Genomic DNA, 17,907 nt, shown 5'->3' with positions numbered 1-17,907 from the left:
AACAAAATCACATTACGATTGCAGAACTTTCACTGTGGTAATTAGGATTATGTAAAAAAAAAAAAAAAAATTACTAAGAACAGATAATGAGACTTTTTCTCTTACAGGTAAACCGCTCCAATATGGATTGTCGATATCTTGCAAACTGGGCGTCCATAAAAGAAGAAATAATGATAAAGATGTTATAGTTATGCCGATGAACATTTGCATCCCCGCCAATGATTTTGCTAAACAAGGATGACCGAGAAGTGCTGGCTTCGCTTTTCTTGGTACTGTAACAATAAAAAAAAAAAAATGTAATAAATAATAATTTCAAAAAAAGAATTTTAAATTAATTTATAAATTAATTTTTTATAATTGTAAATTATTTTTAATTATAATAATTATAAATTGAAAATTAATCATATTTTTTCTTTATTTAATTGTGGGTATTGCATTTATTCATTATTTTTTAATTAATCATTAAAAAATTATTTTAATTTAATTATAATAATTGTAAATTGTAAAATTCAAATTTTAAATTCTAAATTATAAATTGTAAATTGTAAATTACAAATTATTCATAATTAAAAATTAAAAATTATTTACAATTATAATAAAAAATTATATTTATAATTTAGATTTAAATAATTTTAGTTGCCAATTATTATATTAATTTTAATTATTTTTTTCCAGTTTCATCAATTTGGAGATTTATGGAAGAATATGGAAATTTGATAATAGAATTCTTTGGGAATTTTTTTTTTTTATGAATTTAAAGAGAAAAAAAATTTTTTTAACGGGGTGTCCCACTTTCACTCCGTTGCACATTATCTAGTGTCCTATGATCCAAGTCTATCGATATCCATGTGAAACATGATTTCTCAGGACCCCACGTATGGGACTTAAAGGAAAGGTGAGTTTTATAATGACCCCGATGTCCCTCCCTAGATGGTATCTCGTCCAACAACCCGGATCGTCCTTGACTTATTGACTTGTCTTTAAAAACAAAAAAGAAAATTTCTACTAATCCCATTATACCAGGGAACGCGGAAGTAGAAAATTTTTTTTTCAAAAAAACTGCGAAAGAATCTCATTCAATATATTTATCAAATAAAAAAATTATCACAAAATAATTATAGAAATAAAAATAAAATTGTAAAATAATATAGTCAGAGAAATTATTATTAAATAAATAAAAATAAATAAATATAAATAAAAATTAATAAAAATAATAATCACACAGAATAATGGTAGAAATAAAAAAATATAAAATAATATTGTTAAAGAAAAATTATTTAAAATAAATAAAAATAGTAAAAAATAAAAAAAAAGTATGTTTTTCTTTTTTCTTGGCTTAAATTAATGTAACACACCAGTTGGTCCGAGTTTCATTATTTCGCTCGAACAATCAGAAATAATACGCGGATTTTGTGGCTAAAGAAGATTTTACTTAGAATTCATCTCACAGCGATAATTTCCCTTTGACAACGAAACCTTGCAATTGATCATGAAGGCGTAAATCCTCTCAAAAGAAATACTATTGAAAATAATCCAAAATATATAAAAGGGTAGAAAAAAAAACGTTGGGCAGATGTAAAAATTTTATCATTTCTTTTAATTTTAAAAATTTATTTTATCTATATTAAAATAATTATAAATATAATATATAATATAATATATAATAATTAATAATTTGTAAATTAAATTTTTTAAATTTTATCCAATTTTTGTAAATTCTTTTTTGAAATATAAGGAAAAAAATAATTATGAGACTGTTTTTCTTTTTTTTTATATTAATATTTGTTTTTTTATTTTTAGGTTCATGGGAAAAAAATAGAGGAGGGTTCTTAATCTTAATGATGAATAATGGATCCTAATAAAAATTGCATTAGGGATGATGCAGACATTTCAAATATTCAAGGAGGTGAATAATCGTTTAATCCCCGCAATTATATTCTCATCACGTTTTCTAAGCGTTAAAAACATTTCTTTCTGACTCTTATTTTTTTTACTTCTTTCTTTTACGCGCAATTATAAATAAAATTTGATCCTTTAAATTTAATGATTCAAATTATTTTCATTATTAAATTTTTTCTAATTTTGTTAATTTTAATTAATTTAAATATTATTTTTTAATTTTATTATTATTTTCAATTATTATTCGTATTATTATTTATTATTATTATTTTTATATTTTTGTTTTATTTTTTTTTATTTATATTCGAAAAATTATTAATCATAAATATTTTTGATCTCATTTCAGAGATAATGTGGGAAACATGTGTTGCTGTGATTAAAAAATAGTTTGCCAAAAGAATTTATGGAATTTAAGGAACAAAAAAAAAAAAAAATTGAAAACAATGTAGGTGATAAAACATAGCAGACAGGTCGGTGAACTTACGGGGGCAACGCGTAATATGTACGTGGGATCACATCAATATAAGATACAGGTGAAATAAATTGAGAAATATTTATCTGATTTTCATTTATAAAATATAAAAAAAAAAAATAATTTTTTTTCTTCATTATAAATTTAACCCTTGATAATTATTATATGTATACCACAATTTATTTATATAATTTTATCCCCTTTTATATAATTTTTTTTTAATTAATAAAAACCAGCCTATAAATATTAAATATCAATGGATGGAAATTAAATTTTTTTTTTTTTATAAAAAGAACAGGTGAGCCTATAAATATTAAATATCAATGGATGAAAATAAAATATTTCCGGCTGATGGATTTTTAATATACGAGAGAGCGAGGATGTGCGCAAGGATTACAACTGTTATAATAATGATGATGATGATGAGGTGAACGAGAGTTTTTTTTTTTTTTTGTTGATTTTATATTTTTGCTCGAGAAATTATATAAAAATATAGAAATTTATTTTTATGATTAAAAAAAATAAAAAACAACAAGGAAACTGTCGTAAATTCGTCCGACCTACACACATCGTAAGGATAAAGGCTTTGGATGTGAGTTTATATCACACACGGTGGCCCCAATACATGTTTAATGCCATTAATGCTCGTAAGTACAAGTTTGCAATTACCTTTTTGTTACGCAATTCTTCACATTGTAAATTGTGAAAGATATACAGTCAACTTTTCACTGTCATTTTCACAATGTTCCCATATAATTTTTTTCATTAATATCAATTTCAAAAGCAAACCAACGATATATATTCTAAATTAAAATTTTTTTTATTCCTATAATTAGAATTTATAATATTCTTAAAATAAGAATTTTTCATTTAATTAAAAATAATTATTAATGAAATCAAGAATATTTTTTTCTTATTGTTAAAATTGTATTGTAAATAAATATTAAATATTTTTAAATATAGGGAAAAAAACAGTGAGCTATTTTTTTAATTATGATGTATTTTTTCAAGGGATGGAATAATAAAATGAAATTTCGAAATATAATATTCTGATGCAAAATGCAGATACTTTTCGCAGGCAGGTTGTGCATTTTAAATAAAAATGATTCACCGCGTGAAAACCGGAATAAGAGAGATAGACTGAAAGAATTTCCGGCTTGGCAATTTCCGATTCAACACACATTTTAGTCCATATAAATTTTAAAATAAAATATCGTTAGCAATTAATTGTTTCTATCAATTTAATAATTACATTTTTTGTATCAGATTGTATTTTAATTTTTGCATTTAAAAATTGTTTTTTAATTAATATAAACAAAAATTAAATTCTTTAATAAATAAATAAAATTGGTTTCTTTAAACAGTTTTTAAATAAAAAATATTTTGCTAAAACTGTTTTTGAATGGAAAAATTTTGTTTTTGTTTTAATTACAAAGTATAGTTTATTTTTGGACTAAAAACCGTTTGAATAAAATTGCAGTCCCATAAAAAAAAAGAAATAAAGAGAGAAAATCTGAAAAAAAGAAATTTTCATCAAAGATTAAATTTGGCTTCAGTCTATAGAAATACTGTGTCACGATGTCAATGGGCCGATCCAAAAATAAAATAGAATGTGCAACAAAGTACAGCTTTAATTACAAAAAAAAAAAAAATTTATGACAATTTTGGTTAATTTTTTTTTTGACTTTTTTTTTAACAATACATTTTTTTTAAATAATTTTTTTGTATTTTTGGAATTTGTTTGAAAAATTATTTTTTTACGTTTACGTAATGAAGACATCATTTTTGAAAGAAAAATTCTATTTTTATTTAAATTTTACTGTGCAAAATTGTTAACTTCCTATTTTTTTTTTAACTTCTTAGAATTTCAATTGCAGAAACCCTCTCAACCGTAGAGCGCGATTATGTAAGATTTACTTTACAAGTTTTTGTCCTTTAACTTTTATCGATATTATTAATCAATTTTTTTTTATATTTTTCAATTTTCACATCTATTTATTACTAATTGATGGATTTATTTTTTCATTTCCGTTATTTAATGTATATTTTTTATTTTAATAATTCTTTAGTAATATTTAATTTTCATATTTTTTTTATTTCTATTTTATTTTTGTTTTATTTTCTATTTTTAGTTTTTTTATTTATTTTTTACAATTTATTGTTTATTTCAATTTATTTAGTAATTAACAATTTTTGCATTGTTCATTATTCTTGTTATTGAATTAATTTAAAAAAACAATGATACAATGATTGTTGTAAATTTTTTATTACTATACGTTTTAAATCATTTTTTAATTTTAAAATTATTAATTAAAATTTTAATTTATCAGTTTAATAGACAATTAATTATTGATTTTAATTTTATGCCTGACATAAATAAATATTTAAACAGGAGTCAATATTAACCGCTTATAGTTGTTAATAAATATTAATTCCAAAGAGGCTTTTATTTTTTTTTTTTTTAATAAGATCAAAAAAAATGTTTAATTAATTTATCCGTTAAATTGCATGTAATTTTATATTTGATTTACGGTAAAATCAAGTTGCAATAATGTGAATAAAATAAATTTTCTATTTTCTGCTGTGTCATAAATATAATTTTGTTTTAATCATTACTTGAAAATTTTTTAATAATATAGTGTGTATGTATTATAATTTTTTTTTTTTGCAAATCTTTATAGTGAATGACTAGATGTTTCGTGTGACTCATGATTCAATCACCTTTTCGTGATTAATAAACATATATATATGGCATTCTCTCATTGATTGAATTGATAAATAACAGTAAATAATATAAAAATAATTTTTCAAGCTTTTGTATGTTAATGACAAAATTCATTTAACGCAAAAATTATATGGGAATCATTAAGGTGAATGACAGCTTATTAACTTTCAGGTAGTTTAAAACTCGTTACTGTACTCTTATTTATTTCAGATTTTTTTGATGTGACAAATTGTCAAATGTAGATAAAATTGATTGTTTCTTGTCTAGTAAAATCAAAACCTGAGTTTTTCACCGAATTTTGAATTCAAATTTTCAAACGTTAATTTTTTAACAATTTTTTTTTTAATTGGAAGATTATTATTTTTGAATGGTGAATTCTTTTTGTGATAAAATTATTTATATTATTTTTGAATGGCGAATTCTTTTTGTGATGAAATTTTTTTTTAATTATTATTTTTGAATTTCTTTTTGTAATGAAAAATTGTTTCCTTATTATTTTTGAGTGGCAAATTTTTTTTCGAAATTTATGAAAAAAATAATGAAACTTACAATTTCCAGTTCGATGGAGAACAATCATTCGACTGTGTCTAAGAGAATTTCTCGTTGGTGTGTGTCTTCCAGCGATTTGAGCCGCTGCCAAATTCACTGGAACTGTCGTTGACAAGCAATTTGCCATTGAGGGTGCTCTCCCTAATTCCTTTTCTTTTTCTGATCGATACATTTTGCCGATATTGCCGGTCGAAACTGCTCCTGAAAAAATCCCGATAATCAAGGTAAATTTCAAAAAAAAAAATTATTTTTTCAATATTTATTTATTTACACACAAAGTCAACTTATATAAATTATTAATTTATAAATAATAATTTATTAATAATAATAATAGTTAATTTAATAATTTATTAATCAATTTTAATTTTTCTAATTTTTTAATTCTAAAATAAAAAAAAAAATTTTAATTTAGAATTTATATTACAATTTTTGTTTGGAAATTTCATAAATTAAAATTAATTGAAATTATCCTAAGAATATTTTAAATTCTCCATTTACAATTTTTATAATTTATTTTGAGAAAAAAAATTTGCCTTTTTTTTTTTAGTAAATCTTTCGTAATTTTTGTCTCGTAAATTAGAGACATTTGTCAATTTTGGGCCTTGACTTTTTTGTGCGAATTAGTTTCTTTTTTTTTCTTTTTTTTTTTTTCTTAAACTTTGATTTCATTTACCTTTGACTTTTGAAGTTTGAATTTTTGTAATATTGCCAGCGCTTATGGCATTGCCTACACGGCTATTTCTATAGTCGTTATTGTTATTATTATTTTTGTTGTTATTGTTGTTGCTATTGTTATTTTCCTGGACCGTCTCCGGTGCATCCCCGTCACGAACTTGACTTAAATTCCCGTCACTCATCGCGGAAGTCACGCAAGGTGCCATTGTCGGTGCATCCTGAAAAAAAAAATAAAGGTATTTTCACGTTTCCAACATATTATATTATAAATGGCCTTTTAAAATCACATTTAACTGCTAATTATGCCACGAGTTTATATTTTGTCACGTGAATCCTCATTTTTGTACAAGGAAAAAAAAAAGAAATTTCGCTTTCTTTATGAGAAAATAGAAAAAAAAAAAAATGATTTTTTCTATCCGAAAAATTTTATCAGTTTAGAAAAAATAATTTCAATTTTGGACAGATGAAAATTTTGTTTTTTATGAAATTTATTTATTTAATAAAATAATTTTAATTTAGAGAAAAAGTTATTTTTTATTGCTGAAAAATTTTTGGTGTCTCAAAATTTTATTATTTTGAAAAAATATAATTTGAAATTTTTCGAAAAATTTCAATTAATTTTGCATAGAAAAATATTTTTTTCAATTTACAAAATAAGAAAAATTTATTTGTTTCCGAAATTTTTGTTTTTTGTTTAATTATAGTTATAGAAATAAATAAATTAAAATTGAATAAATTTGGATAAATTTGCTTGTGAACAAAATTTTTTTTTTAACATTAATACATTTTCTACAATTTCTGGAATTTATAGGTCATTCGCTAATGGAGAGAACACGAGGATTTTTTTTTTTTTAACAAAGACAAATGGTGTCCATGCCAATATATAGAAACGCACATTTATTATATAATACACTTCGTGCACATAATCTAATACCAGAATGTTGTGGATATATACATCTCGAGATTATGAGAAAGTTGAAGGCAGACAGGAATCGAATTTATACAATCTTGTGAATGTATGTACACAAGTATATATATATATATATATATATATATATATATATATATATTTCAAAGATATACATTCCTTTCCATATCAATGAATCTCGCATGTAAATTGATTCTAATGTTACTTATAGCGATATTTATATTGATTAAAAAAAAGGGAGCAAAAAGAAATTTACTTAATTTTCATTTTATAAATTAATTTTCAATTAATGTTGCACCAGCTTTATACTTTGTATATATATGATGAATGAATTATTATTATTATTATAAAAAATGCTTTTTTAAAAACAAAAATTTTTCTCAGAAAATTACACAAACATATATTTAATGAACTAAATATATTAAATATTTGACATTTTTTCAAATTGACTTTTTACTTTTGAAAAAAATCAAAATCCGAAAATTCCATTTTTATTCAACAAATATCAAATAAAATTGTAAAATTAAATAAAATCGAAATATAGATCAAAATTAAAATAAAAATTGTTTATAAAAATAGTAAAACAATAATAATAATAATAATAATAATAGTCACAAAAAATATTTTTTATAATATAAATAATAATAAAAAAAAATAACTAAAATAAAAAATAATAAAAGAAACAAAAAAATTCTTATTTTTTGGAGTAATAAAATTTTATTTATATTTTTTGTTTTATTTTCTTGTTTAAAAACTATTTTTTTGAATAATAATAATTCAAAATTTAATTACGATTTTTTATGGAAATTATTGGTAATTAATAATTTGTTATCTCTTATTTTATTATTATCTTTTTTTTTTTTTTTTTTTTTTTTTTTACTGACAAATTTTGATATTTGTGAAATTGAAAATAATGAAAATTTGTTTTTTTTTTTCTCTCACCTTATAATTATCGTAGAAGCTAACGGGCCGGCTTCTTGTTGCATACTGTTCATCGTCTGCTTGTTGCTGTTGCAAGTTTGCATTCGCGGGTAATTCTTGCGCGCGCGCGTTTAACATTCTGCACCTGCGTTCTTTTTAACTTCAAAATTTTTTCTTAATTTACTTCACCTGTAACAGATTTAAAGTAAAAAATTATTTATTTTTTTTTTTTTGAGTTCAAAACAAAATTTTCTAATTGATTTTTTTTTTTCGTGAAAACAAATTAGTCAATTATTTTCAATAAAAATTGTATTTAAAAACTATTTTAAATTGTAATAATTTTAAATTAAAATAAATTTAAAAAAAGAAATTATAAATAATAAAAATAATTTAAAAATTAGAAAAATTATTTCTATTAATTTTCCTTACAAATTTGTTCGGTAGAATAAAATAAGTTCTCTATATTTTTTATTTAATGTAATTTTTTTTTTCAATTTTACAGATTCAATTGAAAACTATTTTAAAATTGTGCAATTACGATGCGATCCAAAAGTGAAGCTGTTCTTATCAATGCAAAAAAGTTTCAAGCATATTGTTATCATCACAAATGAAAATTATTGTTTGATCTACGATTTAATGCAGATAACAAAAAGGTATAAAAGCAACATTTTACTACCATTTTTCTAGATAATTAATTTTCTTTTTATTTACCAGCAAAAATTTGGTACTGATATTTTATCTATTTTTTGAATTTTTTATTAAATCCTTTAAGGTGCCTATTTATATAAACAAAAAAAAATGTTGAAACTAAAAATATTTTAATTTTTATTAATTTATAATAAATTAATTTTGTTATATTATGATAATAATAAATTATTAATAAACTTTTTATAATAAATTAAAATATTTTTAGTTTCAACATTTTTTTTTTCTCTTTCAAAAAGAATATTTCAATTATGTATAGTTGCAATTCCATAAAAAGGAAAAAAAAAATTCTAAAATCAAATTTTGTGGGTTTTTGCAGATTTTTTTTTCTCTTAGCTTTTATGAGATTAAATGAGGGGATATACCATTGACCACACTTGAGATTAATGTGACTTCACTTTCAATTTTTTTACTTGTACGTCAAGTTTTCTATGTGTCACGTGCTAAGGTAATTTAGTAATTCTCAAGAGAATCAGAAAAAATCTTTTCTTTCGGAAAAACAGATTTTTTTCAATTGAATATTTATTTGCTCAATAAATTGTTTTTTATAATGAATTTCCTTTTTTTTTTGTCTCACAAGACTATTGTGTAATAATAAATAAATTGTAAAATTTATTTCAGTCATTTTATAAATGTCAGGAAGAAATAACGTAAAATGGTTTTAATGATGAAATTAGTAAATTACTTATTTCCAGTTGTGTGGGACTTTTAAATGTTGAAAATAAAATACCGTGAATCATTTTTTTGTGTCACTTGAATATTTTGCCAGAGGCAATATCATCGTTAGAGATTATATATATACAAAAGATTTGCGAAAGTAGAGCCTCCCTTATAATTTGCATGAAAAGAAATCTTGAAGAATGCATACAAAAGTTTCACTTATAGAATGGAAAAAATGACATCTGCTTCATTAAAAGTATTTTATTAATATTCTTTAAAAAAAATTAAATATTTAAAAAATTGATTTCTTTTTATTTATTTATAAATTCGAATTTGAATATTTTGTTAATTTAATTATTGAATAATTTAAATAAAAAAAAAAAAATTTTTTTAGTGAAAAATTTATTTTTGATTTTTATTTTTTTATTAAATTTTTTTGCTATTTAAAAGTGTACAAAAATTTTTGATCAATTTAATACTTTCAATTTAATTGTGATATAAAAATAAATGTAAAATATAAGAAAAATTGTATGCAATTTTTTACGATTCGAAACAATTTCTAAGAAAAGTGAGAAGAAAAAAAAAGTCTTGCAATATGAATGACATTTTCTATGCAAAACAACTTCTTTTGATCGCATTTTACGTAAAAGAAATCGAGTACACGTCAATGATTAGTGTGGATTATTGAAAAACAATTTAAAAAAAAACCAACGACAAACATTGTCATTTTATTTATTACTTTTCTTATATATAGTATATATATTTTCAAGAATCGAAAAGACGTCAAATACAAAAATTCTATTTCTTTTTTTTTTTTTAATTTTTTCCTGACTCATCAAAAATGCAATTAATTATACAATTCATAGAAATTTTTATTATTCAAAAGAAAGAAATTTATATATTCACTTTGAGAAAAGAAAAAGAATCGTAAATTCTAATTCACTTTCCATTTATGTATAGATATACGAATTAATGTAAAATTTTTTTTTTATTGCATTCACACGTGCGTTATAAAATGAGAAACTATCATTTTTCTTGTATCTTGATTTTAGAGTGAAAGAGAAAAAAAATTCGAAACTAACAAATTTGATGTCGGGACAATATAATAACAATAATAAAAAATTATATAATAAAAATATAATCTATAATAATTATAATAAATAATATAATAATAAAAAAAATAATAGTAATAATAATAATAATAATAATAATAATAATAAGAATAATAAATAATATAATAAAAAAAATCTACAATAATAATAAAAAATGTAATAATTAAAATAATAATAAAATGCTTGGTCTGTCCTTCTGTCCTAACTTGAAGTTGGTCTTTTCTGATTTCACGTGTTTTTTTGAATAGTAATCTTATGACGTGTCAAATTTTGACAATTCTTTTTCTCATTTTTGCCAAAGTTGTATAATTGTGTTTCCAAATTTCGGAATAAGTTTCTTTAAAATTCCAAATTCGAAACTTCAATTCACGAAACTGAATTACACAACGTTTACCAACGAAATTTTTTTTAAAGTTGTATATTTATTCAAAAATTGTATACAAATACAAAAAATTTATGATAAGAAAAAAGATGCGCCAAGAAATTTCGTACAAGATAGTAATTTGAAAAAAATTTATTTTTAAAAATTAATTTTTAAGGTACCAGGGGCCAACGAATACCTATTAAATATTAATTATAAAAACACAGGCCTCGAATCAACTGAAAGACACAAAAAATCGTTTTAGTCGATTTACATTCCAAAAAAAAGTGGATTTGTTTTTTATTTTAACAAAAATATTTTACAGATTTTTAAATAAAAAATTTTTTTTAATAATACTCCCTTTCGAAGGGTTAAAGTTGAAATTTTTAGAAATAATTAAATTTCAAAAGATATTGTTAATTTTCAAACAATTATTAAATTTTACAGTACTAAAAATAATTTATCAAACAATTTTTGGAAAACATTTTTTAAATTTAATTGAATTTTCAAAGATTTAAAATTGAGATTTTTGAAATTAATTGAAACTTTAAGTGTTTTGTAATTAAAATTTTAGATGATTTCACAAAAAATTTATTAGATAATGCGGACAAAATACAATAATTTGAAAATCATTTTTAATTGAAAAATGGTTTCAGATAGTTGAAATTTCAAAGAATATTATTAAAATAGTTAAAAATAATTGAATTTTCTTAGAGTTATAATTGAAATTATTAAATTTCAAAAAAAAAATTTCGATGGAAAATTTTAGAAATAATTAAATTTTAGGTGCTTTTAAATTCAAATTATTGAAAATTCAATTAATTTTGAATTCAAATTTTTGAGAATAATGAAATTTTATTTGATTTTAAATTTAGAAAATAATTGAATTTCAGTTGATTTTGAATTGAAAATTTTTGGGAAATAATTGAATTTTAATTGAAATTTTGGATAATAATTTAATTTAAGTTCATTTTTGATTGAAAATTTGGATAATTAATTTTGAATAGAAATTTTAGAAAATAATTGAATTTTATTTCATTTTAAATTGAAAACTTGGTAAATAATTAAATTTTAAATTGAAAATTTTGGATAATTATTGGATTTTTAATTGATTTTGAATTAAAATTTCGGGTAATAATTGAATTTTAGTTTATTTTGAATTGAAATTTTTAAAAAATAATTCAAATTTATTGTGATATATTTTTTTTAAATTATGAACAATTGTTAAATTTCATAAAAATTTTAATTGAAAAAGTATAATTTTGATATAATTGAATTTGTGATGTATTTCATTAAAATTATTAAAAATAATTAATTTAGTGAAGAATCATTTTAGTTCAAAATTTGTTAAATAATTGAATTGAAGAAGATCTGAAGAAGATCTACATTTTATACTAAAAAAATGTATTTTATTTACATTTTTTTTTTCAAATGTAAAAAAAAAATGTCACATTTTATTAAAAAAAGTTAATTTTGCTAGTTAAAATAATATTTGAAAAATTAATTAGAATAGAATTATTAATTAATATTAATTATTAATTAATAGAATTTTTTATTAATATTTTTTTAAGTATTTTGTTTTTTTTTCTTTATTTAATAGTGTAATTTATTTATGAGAAGTAAGTTTGAGTGCACCTGCTCTGCCCTTCTTTGTTTAAAGTAATAATTACAAATTAACATTAATTATTATGGATTACTTAGCAAGAAGGGTGCACGGCACTCTCGAGATAGACTTATCTGAAGTAAAACTCTTAGACGATGTCTACCAAAACTAAAATTCTATTTACGCAATACTTGGTAAAGTTGTGAAGACCTCGCCAAAATTTCTTTAATTACATATTACTTCCAAGGAAAAAGGCGAATTATTAAGGTTACCTAATTCATTCAACGTAAAAATCGAAAATTTAAATTTAAAGAGAACCTTGAGAATTTCTTTTTATTCTTATTATTTATTCCCGTGTGGAAAAAGCCACGATCTTGCCCTCAAGAGTTCGGGGCCCCCGGCGGGGGCCCATGAGGGCTGATCCATATGGCGAATCCATGAGGGGCACCGTAGGGGCCCCGCATGGATCGCCCTCATGATCGATTAGCAAAATTTTCTAAGTCCAAAAATCAAATATTTTTTTATCACCAAAAAATTAATGTTTATAATGATTCACAACAATGAAAAACGCGTTTTTAATTAAAATATATTTTCACTTTTTTTGAAAATAACACTCACACTTATGGCGAATCCATGAGGGGCACCGTAGGGGCCCCGCATGGATCGCCCTCATGATCGATTAGCAAAATTTTCTAAGTCCAAAAATCAAATATTTTTTTATCACCAAAAAATTAATGTTTATAATGATTCACAACAATGAAAAACGCGTTTTTAATTAAAATATATTTTCACTTTTTTTGAAAATAACACTCACACTTATGGCGAATCCATGAGGGGCACCGTAGGGGCCCCGCATGGATCGCCCTCATGATCGATTAGCAAAATTTTCTAAGTCCAAAAATCAAATATTTTTTTATCACCAAAAAATTAATGTTTATAATGATTCACAACAATGAAAAACGCGTTTTTAATTAAAATATATTTTCACTTTTTTTGAAAATAACACTCACACTTATGGCGAATCCATGAGGGGCACCGTAGGGGCCCCGCATGGATCGCCCTCATGATCGATTAGCAAAATTTTCTAAGTCCAAAAATCAAATATTTTTTTATCACCAAAAAATTAATGTTTATAATGATTCAGAACCACGAAAAACGCGTTTTTAATAAAAATATATTTACACTTTTTTGAAAATAACACTCACACTTATGGCAAAATAGATGAGGGCCACCGTAGGGGCCCGCATGGATCGCCCTCATGATCGATTAGCAAAATTTTCTAAGTCCAAAAATCAAATATTTTTTTATCAACAAAAAATGAATGTTCCCAATGATTTAAAACAACGAAAAACGCGTTTTTAATAAAAATATATTTACACTTTTTTGAAAATTCGCCTGAGATGATTCATGATAATAATCATAAAGCATATAATTAATTATATTTTATAAATTGCATTTGATTGGAAAATATAATTTAATATCTTAACTTTAACTAAATGATGTTAAGCACTTTTCTTTGTTAGGTATTTTTGAAGTTTAAATAGCATCAAGAAGTTAGCATTCGTTTTGAAGTAGCGTACGTAGCGTAGTTGGTAAAGCGTTAGACTCATAGTCCGTAGGTCGTAGGTTCGATTCCCCCCATGCGTTAGATTTATTTATTTCTCAGGTTTGCGTTTAATCATTAATTCTATGTATGAATTAATTGAAAAATGAAAATATCCGTTAATAGTATGCATAAATTAAATATTTTTTAATTTTTTAATTAATTAATTTATTATTACTTTTAATTATATCCGACAGTTAATTAATTAGAACGTTAATTAATAAATTGAATTTGAGTAAGAATTTAATTTAAAATTGAATAATTATTAAATAAATATGTTATTTATTCATAACTTAAGCTTATTTATTATTAATTAACTTTTATTATTAATATTATTGATTAAAAAACATTATGGCAAACTTGAGGGCAAGATGAGGGCAAACGTGAGGGCCCATAAGGGCGCCCGTAGGGGCACCCTCATGGATCGCCCATGCGGGCGCCCTCATCGATGAGCATGTCGTTTCCATGAGGGGCCCCTATGGATCATCCATATGCGGCCCTCATGGCATGAGGGCGATCCATAAGGGCCCCCGCTGGGGGCCCACATCACTTTTCCACACGGGTTATTATTAAATTATTATTATTTATTATTATTAAATTATTATTATTATTATTATTTATTATTATTAAATTATTTTTATTATTATTATTATTATTAATTATTCATTTTATTATTATTGTCATTATTATAATCATTATCTTTTTTTTTTTCTAGAAAAATTTATTTGAAACTCCAAACGTTAGTTTTGTTAAATATTTTTTTTCTATAAATTTTTTTTTGTAACTCCAAGCATTAGTTTTGTTGAATTTTGTTTCTAGAAATTTTTTTTTTGAAACTCTAAACATTAGTTTTGTTGAATTTTGTTTCTAGAAATTTTTTTTCCAGAAATTCGTTTTTGAAATTCGAATAGTTTTGTTAAAATTTTTTTTCCGGAGGAAAAATTGGTAGAATTTTTTTTCTATTCTAAAAAATAGTTGAGGATTATTTTCAAATAGAGAAGAAGAAAAATTTGTGGAATTTTCTTTGTTGGGAAAAAAGAATTTGGGTTGTGGAAACAAATTTTTTTTTTTTTTTTTTTTTTTTGGTGCCCTAGAGAATTATTATGAATATTTTAATGAGACTAGATAGAAGTTCATTCCTAAACAAGATCACGTGTGTCATCTTCTAGACTTAAATTATACTAAGTAGTTAGTAACCATGTCGCATGTATCAAGTTATATAGGGGCTTTAAAAATATAAATTAAATAGACTCGTGAATATAAACTTTATCGTAAAAGAGAAGAAGTAAGAGCCTCTTTATGATTCTCCTATGAGATTTTTATTCGCTAATAAATATATATTGCCTATATTTGTATATTTTAAAATAATATTTATTTAAATATTATTAAATTATTTTCGGTTCTTTAATTTTTTTTTTTTCGTTTCTTGTACAATTTTTCTTAGTCCTTTGTTCTGTCTCGTATATATTATATAATGTCACTCTGATATTTTAAGGGCGCTTTAATGTCAGATGTTCATTATCTCTTTTATGTAAAATGCTGATAATTATTTTCCATTTAATATCAAAGGTTTTTTGTGATAATAATATTCTGATAATATTGTATCACTTTTTTTATAGTTTTATTATTATTTTCACTTTTTATCAAATGTTACGATGACCTTAAAATTGTTCATCTACAACTTTTCTCAAAAAATTAAATAAATATTAATAATAAATAAATAGATATTTTATAAATTTTCTAAAAAGAAAAAAATTTTCATCTAAAGAGTATTTTATAATTTTTCTAGAAAGAAATCAAATTTTTATTCCCTATTGAATAAATAAATAGCGCGGAAAGTTGTCTTAAAAATTCAGTAATTGAAAATAATTAATTTTCTCCCTTAAAATAAGAAATAATAAAAATAAAAAAATTAAGTAAAACTAAAACTAGAAATAAAAATACAAAAAATAAAATAAAAAAATAAATAAATAAATGAAATTTTGTTTTCGAAAATAAAATTTTACAAATTGAATTTTCGAAAGTTATTTTTTTGTCTTTAAAATAAAAGTGTTAGCAAGTTAAATAAATAATATACGCAAAACAATTTGAAAATGTGTAATTACATCTTTTGCTTCCTGAAAATAATTTCGAAATAACAGTAGTTATAATAACTGAAACTCATTATGCATTAAAGCTATCAAGTATCTTTTCTTAAGTTTTCCTCACCTGACCATCGCGCTACGGTTCATAGTTTTTTAAATCAACATTTCTCTCTTAAGATTATATGCGCGCGGATAAAATATAAAAGTCAAGTTATAAAAGTTTATTACCTTTAACTGTAACTAATAAACGAGAAAAATTAAATTTCATATTATGAATATATACATATACATTTCTTACATAAAAGTAAAATTTTCCATTTTTGGCAAATAATTTTAATATCAAAAATAGAAAAAAATTTTACACAAAAATTAATTAAAAAAAAAAAAATTGCCAATTATTTAATTGCTTAATAATAAATTTTAATTAACTGCAATTTTTTTTTCTAATTAATTTAATCTTCTTTCTTTATGAACTCGAACGAGTGCAACCAATGAAACGATTTTTATCCGCAACGAATATGATTTTTTCTTGCACACGTGAAATTTGATATTTTATTTTTTCTAAATTAAAAAATAGATTGAGCAATTATTTTTTAAATGCGCATCTTGAAATTAATTTTGCAATATAAAATTATTGTCATTATAAAATATTTGAAAAACACTAAAAAACAAAATGAAAGACTTATTTTTTATTGTAAGAAAATAAATTAACTACATTGAAAATAAATTTATTTGATTCAAATAATTGACAAATCAAAAAAGCATTTACTTGGACCAAATAATTTTTATTTGAATTTAATAAATTATTTATTCCAATAATTTCTGTATTTAAAACAAATAATCAATTGACTTAAATATTAATTAAAAAATATTTATTTGATAAATAGTCAACAAAACGATTATTTGAATTAAATAATTTTTTTTTCAATGTATGAATAAATAAATAATGAAAAAAATTTTTTTTTTGTCTTTTTGTCTCAAATTAATTAAAAAACAATTTTCGTGTTCATTACATTTTTTTTTAATTATACGTAATTAATTAAATAAAATAAATTTCTGAAAAGAGAATTTTTAAAATCGTAAAAATGTGCTAATGTTGTGACAGGCACATCAATGCGGATTCTGAATAAAATTGCTCGCACGTGGGATGATGCCAAATTAAATTAAATGTATTTTCGTAGAAAATAATTTTTTTTTAAACAACAAATTTAATTTAAATTACTAATGTAAAAAAAAAATTTTTACACAAATTAATTATTATAATTTAAAAAAATACTTTTTTAATTTTTAATTAATATTAAATATTCACCTTCATTTATTTATTTATTCCTTCAATGTTCACAATGTCACACTTCACGTGATAATTTTTATTGAAAAATTGACGTAGTAATTTTTAAATAATAAAAAAAAGATGAAAAAAAAACATTTTCATATTAATCGCGTCAACTATTTTTTTTTGTAAAATTATAGAAAAAAAATCAAATTTGTATATTTATTTATTTTTTTTTTTTTGTTTTTTGCGCGAAGTAAATTTATTTTTCTATCGGATTTTTTTTAAATCTTTGTTATTATGTTATTTTTGAAAATATGATTAAGTGTTTCTCGATTGG

General features: G+C 21.9%; 1 protein-coding gene across 1 annotated transcript in view; it reads right to left on the bottom strand.

The window, feature by feature from the left end:
- LOC127288591 (uncharacterized) overlaps positions 1-17,907 on the bottom strand; it is a 20,626-nt gene extending 2,719 nt beyond the window's left edge. The window contains exons 1-5 of the mRNA XM_051316130.1: positions 17,607-17,907; positions 8,191-8,358; positions 6,319-6,538; positions 5,646-5,846; positions 106-272 (exon numbers count right to left, since the gene is read on the bottom strand). Of these exons, the coding sequence (XP_051172087.1) occupies positions 106-272; positions 5,646-5,846; positions 6,319-6,538; positions 8,191-8,307 (705 nt within the window). The 5' untranslated portion in view covers positions 8,308-8,358; positions 17,607-17,907. The remainder of the gene's footprint in view (positions 1-105; positions 273-5,645; positions 5,847-6,318; positions 6,539-8,190; positions 8,359-17,606) is intronic.

The sequence above is a fragment of the Leptopilina boulardi genome, unplaced genomic scaffold (genome assembly GCF_019393585.1).
Source record: "Leptopilina boulardi isolate dan_hultmark-lab unplaced genomic scaffold, ZJU_Lbou_2.1 LbouV2_392, whole genome shotgun sequence".
NCBI lineage: Eukaryota > Metazoa > Arthropoda > Insecta > Hymenoptera > Figitidae > Leptopilina > Leptopilina boulardi.
Note: the sequence above shows the minus strand (reverse complement) of the source record. Positions and strands in the feature narration are given on the sequence as shown.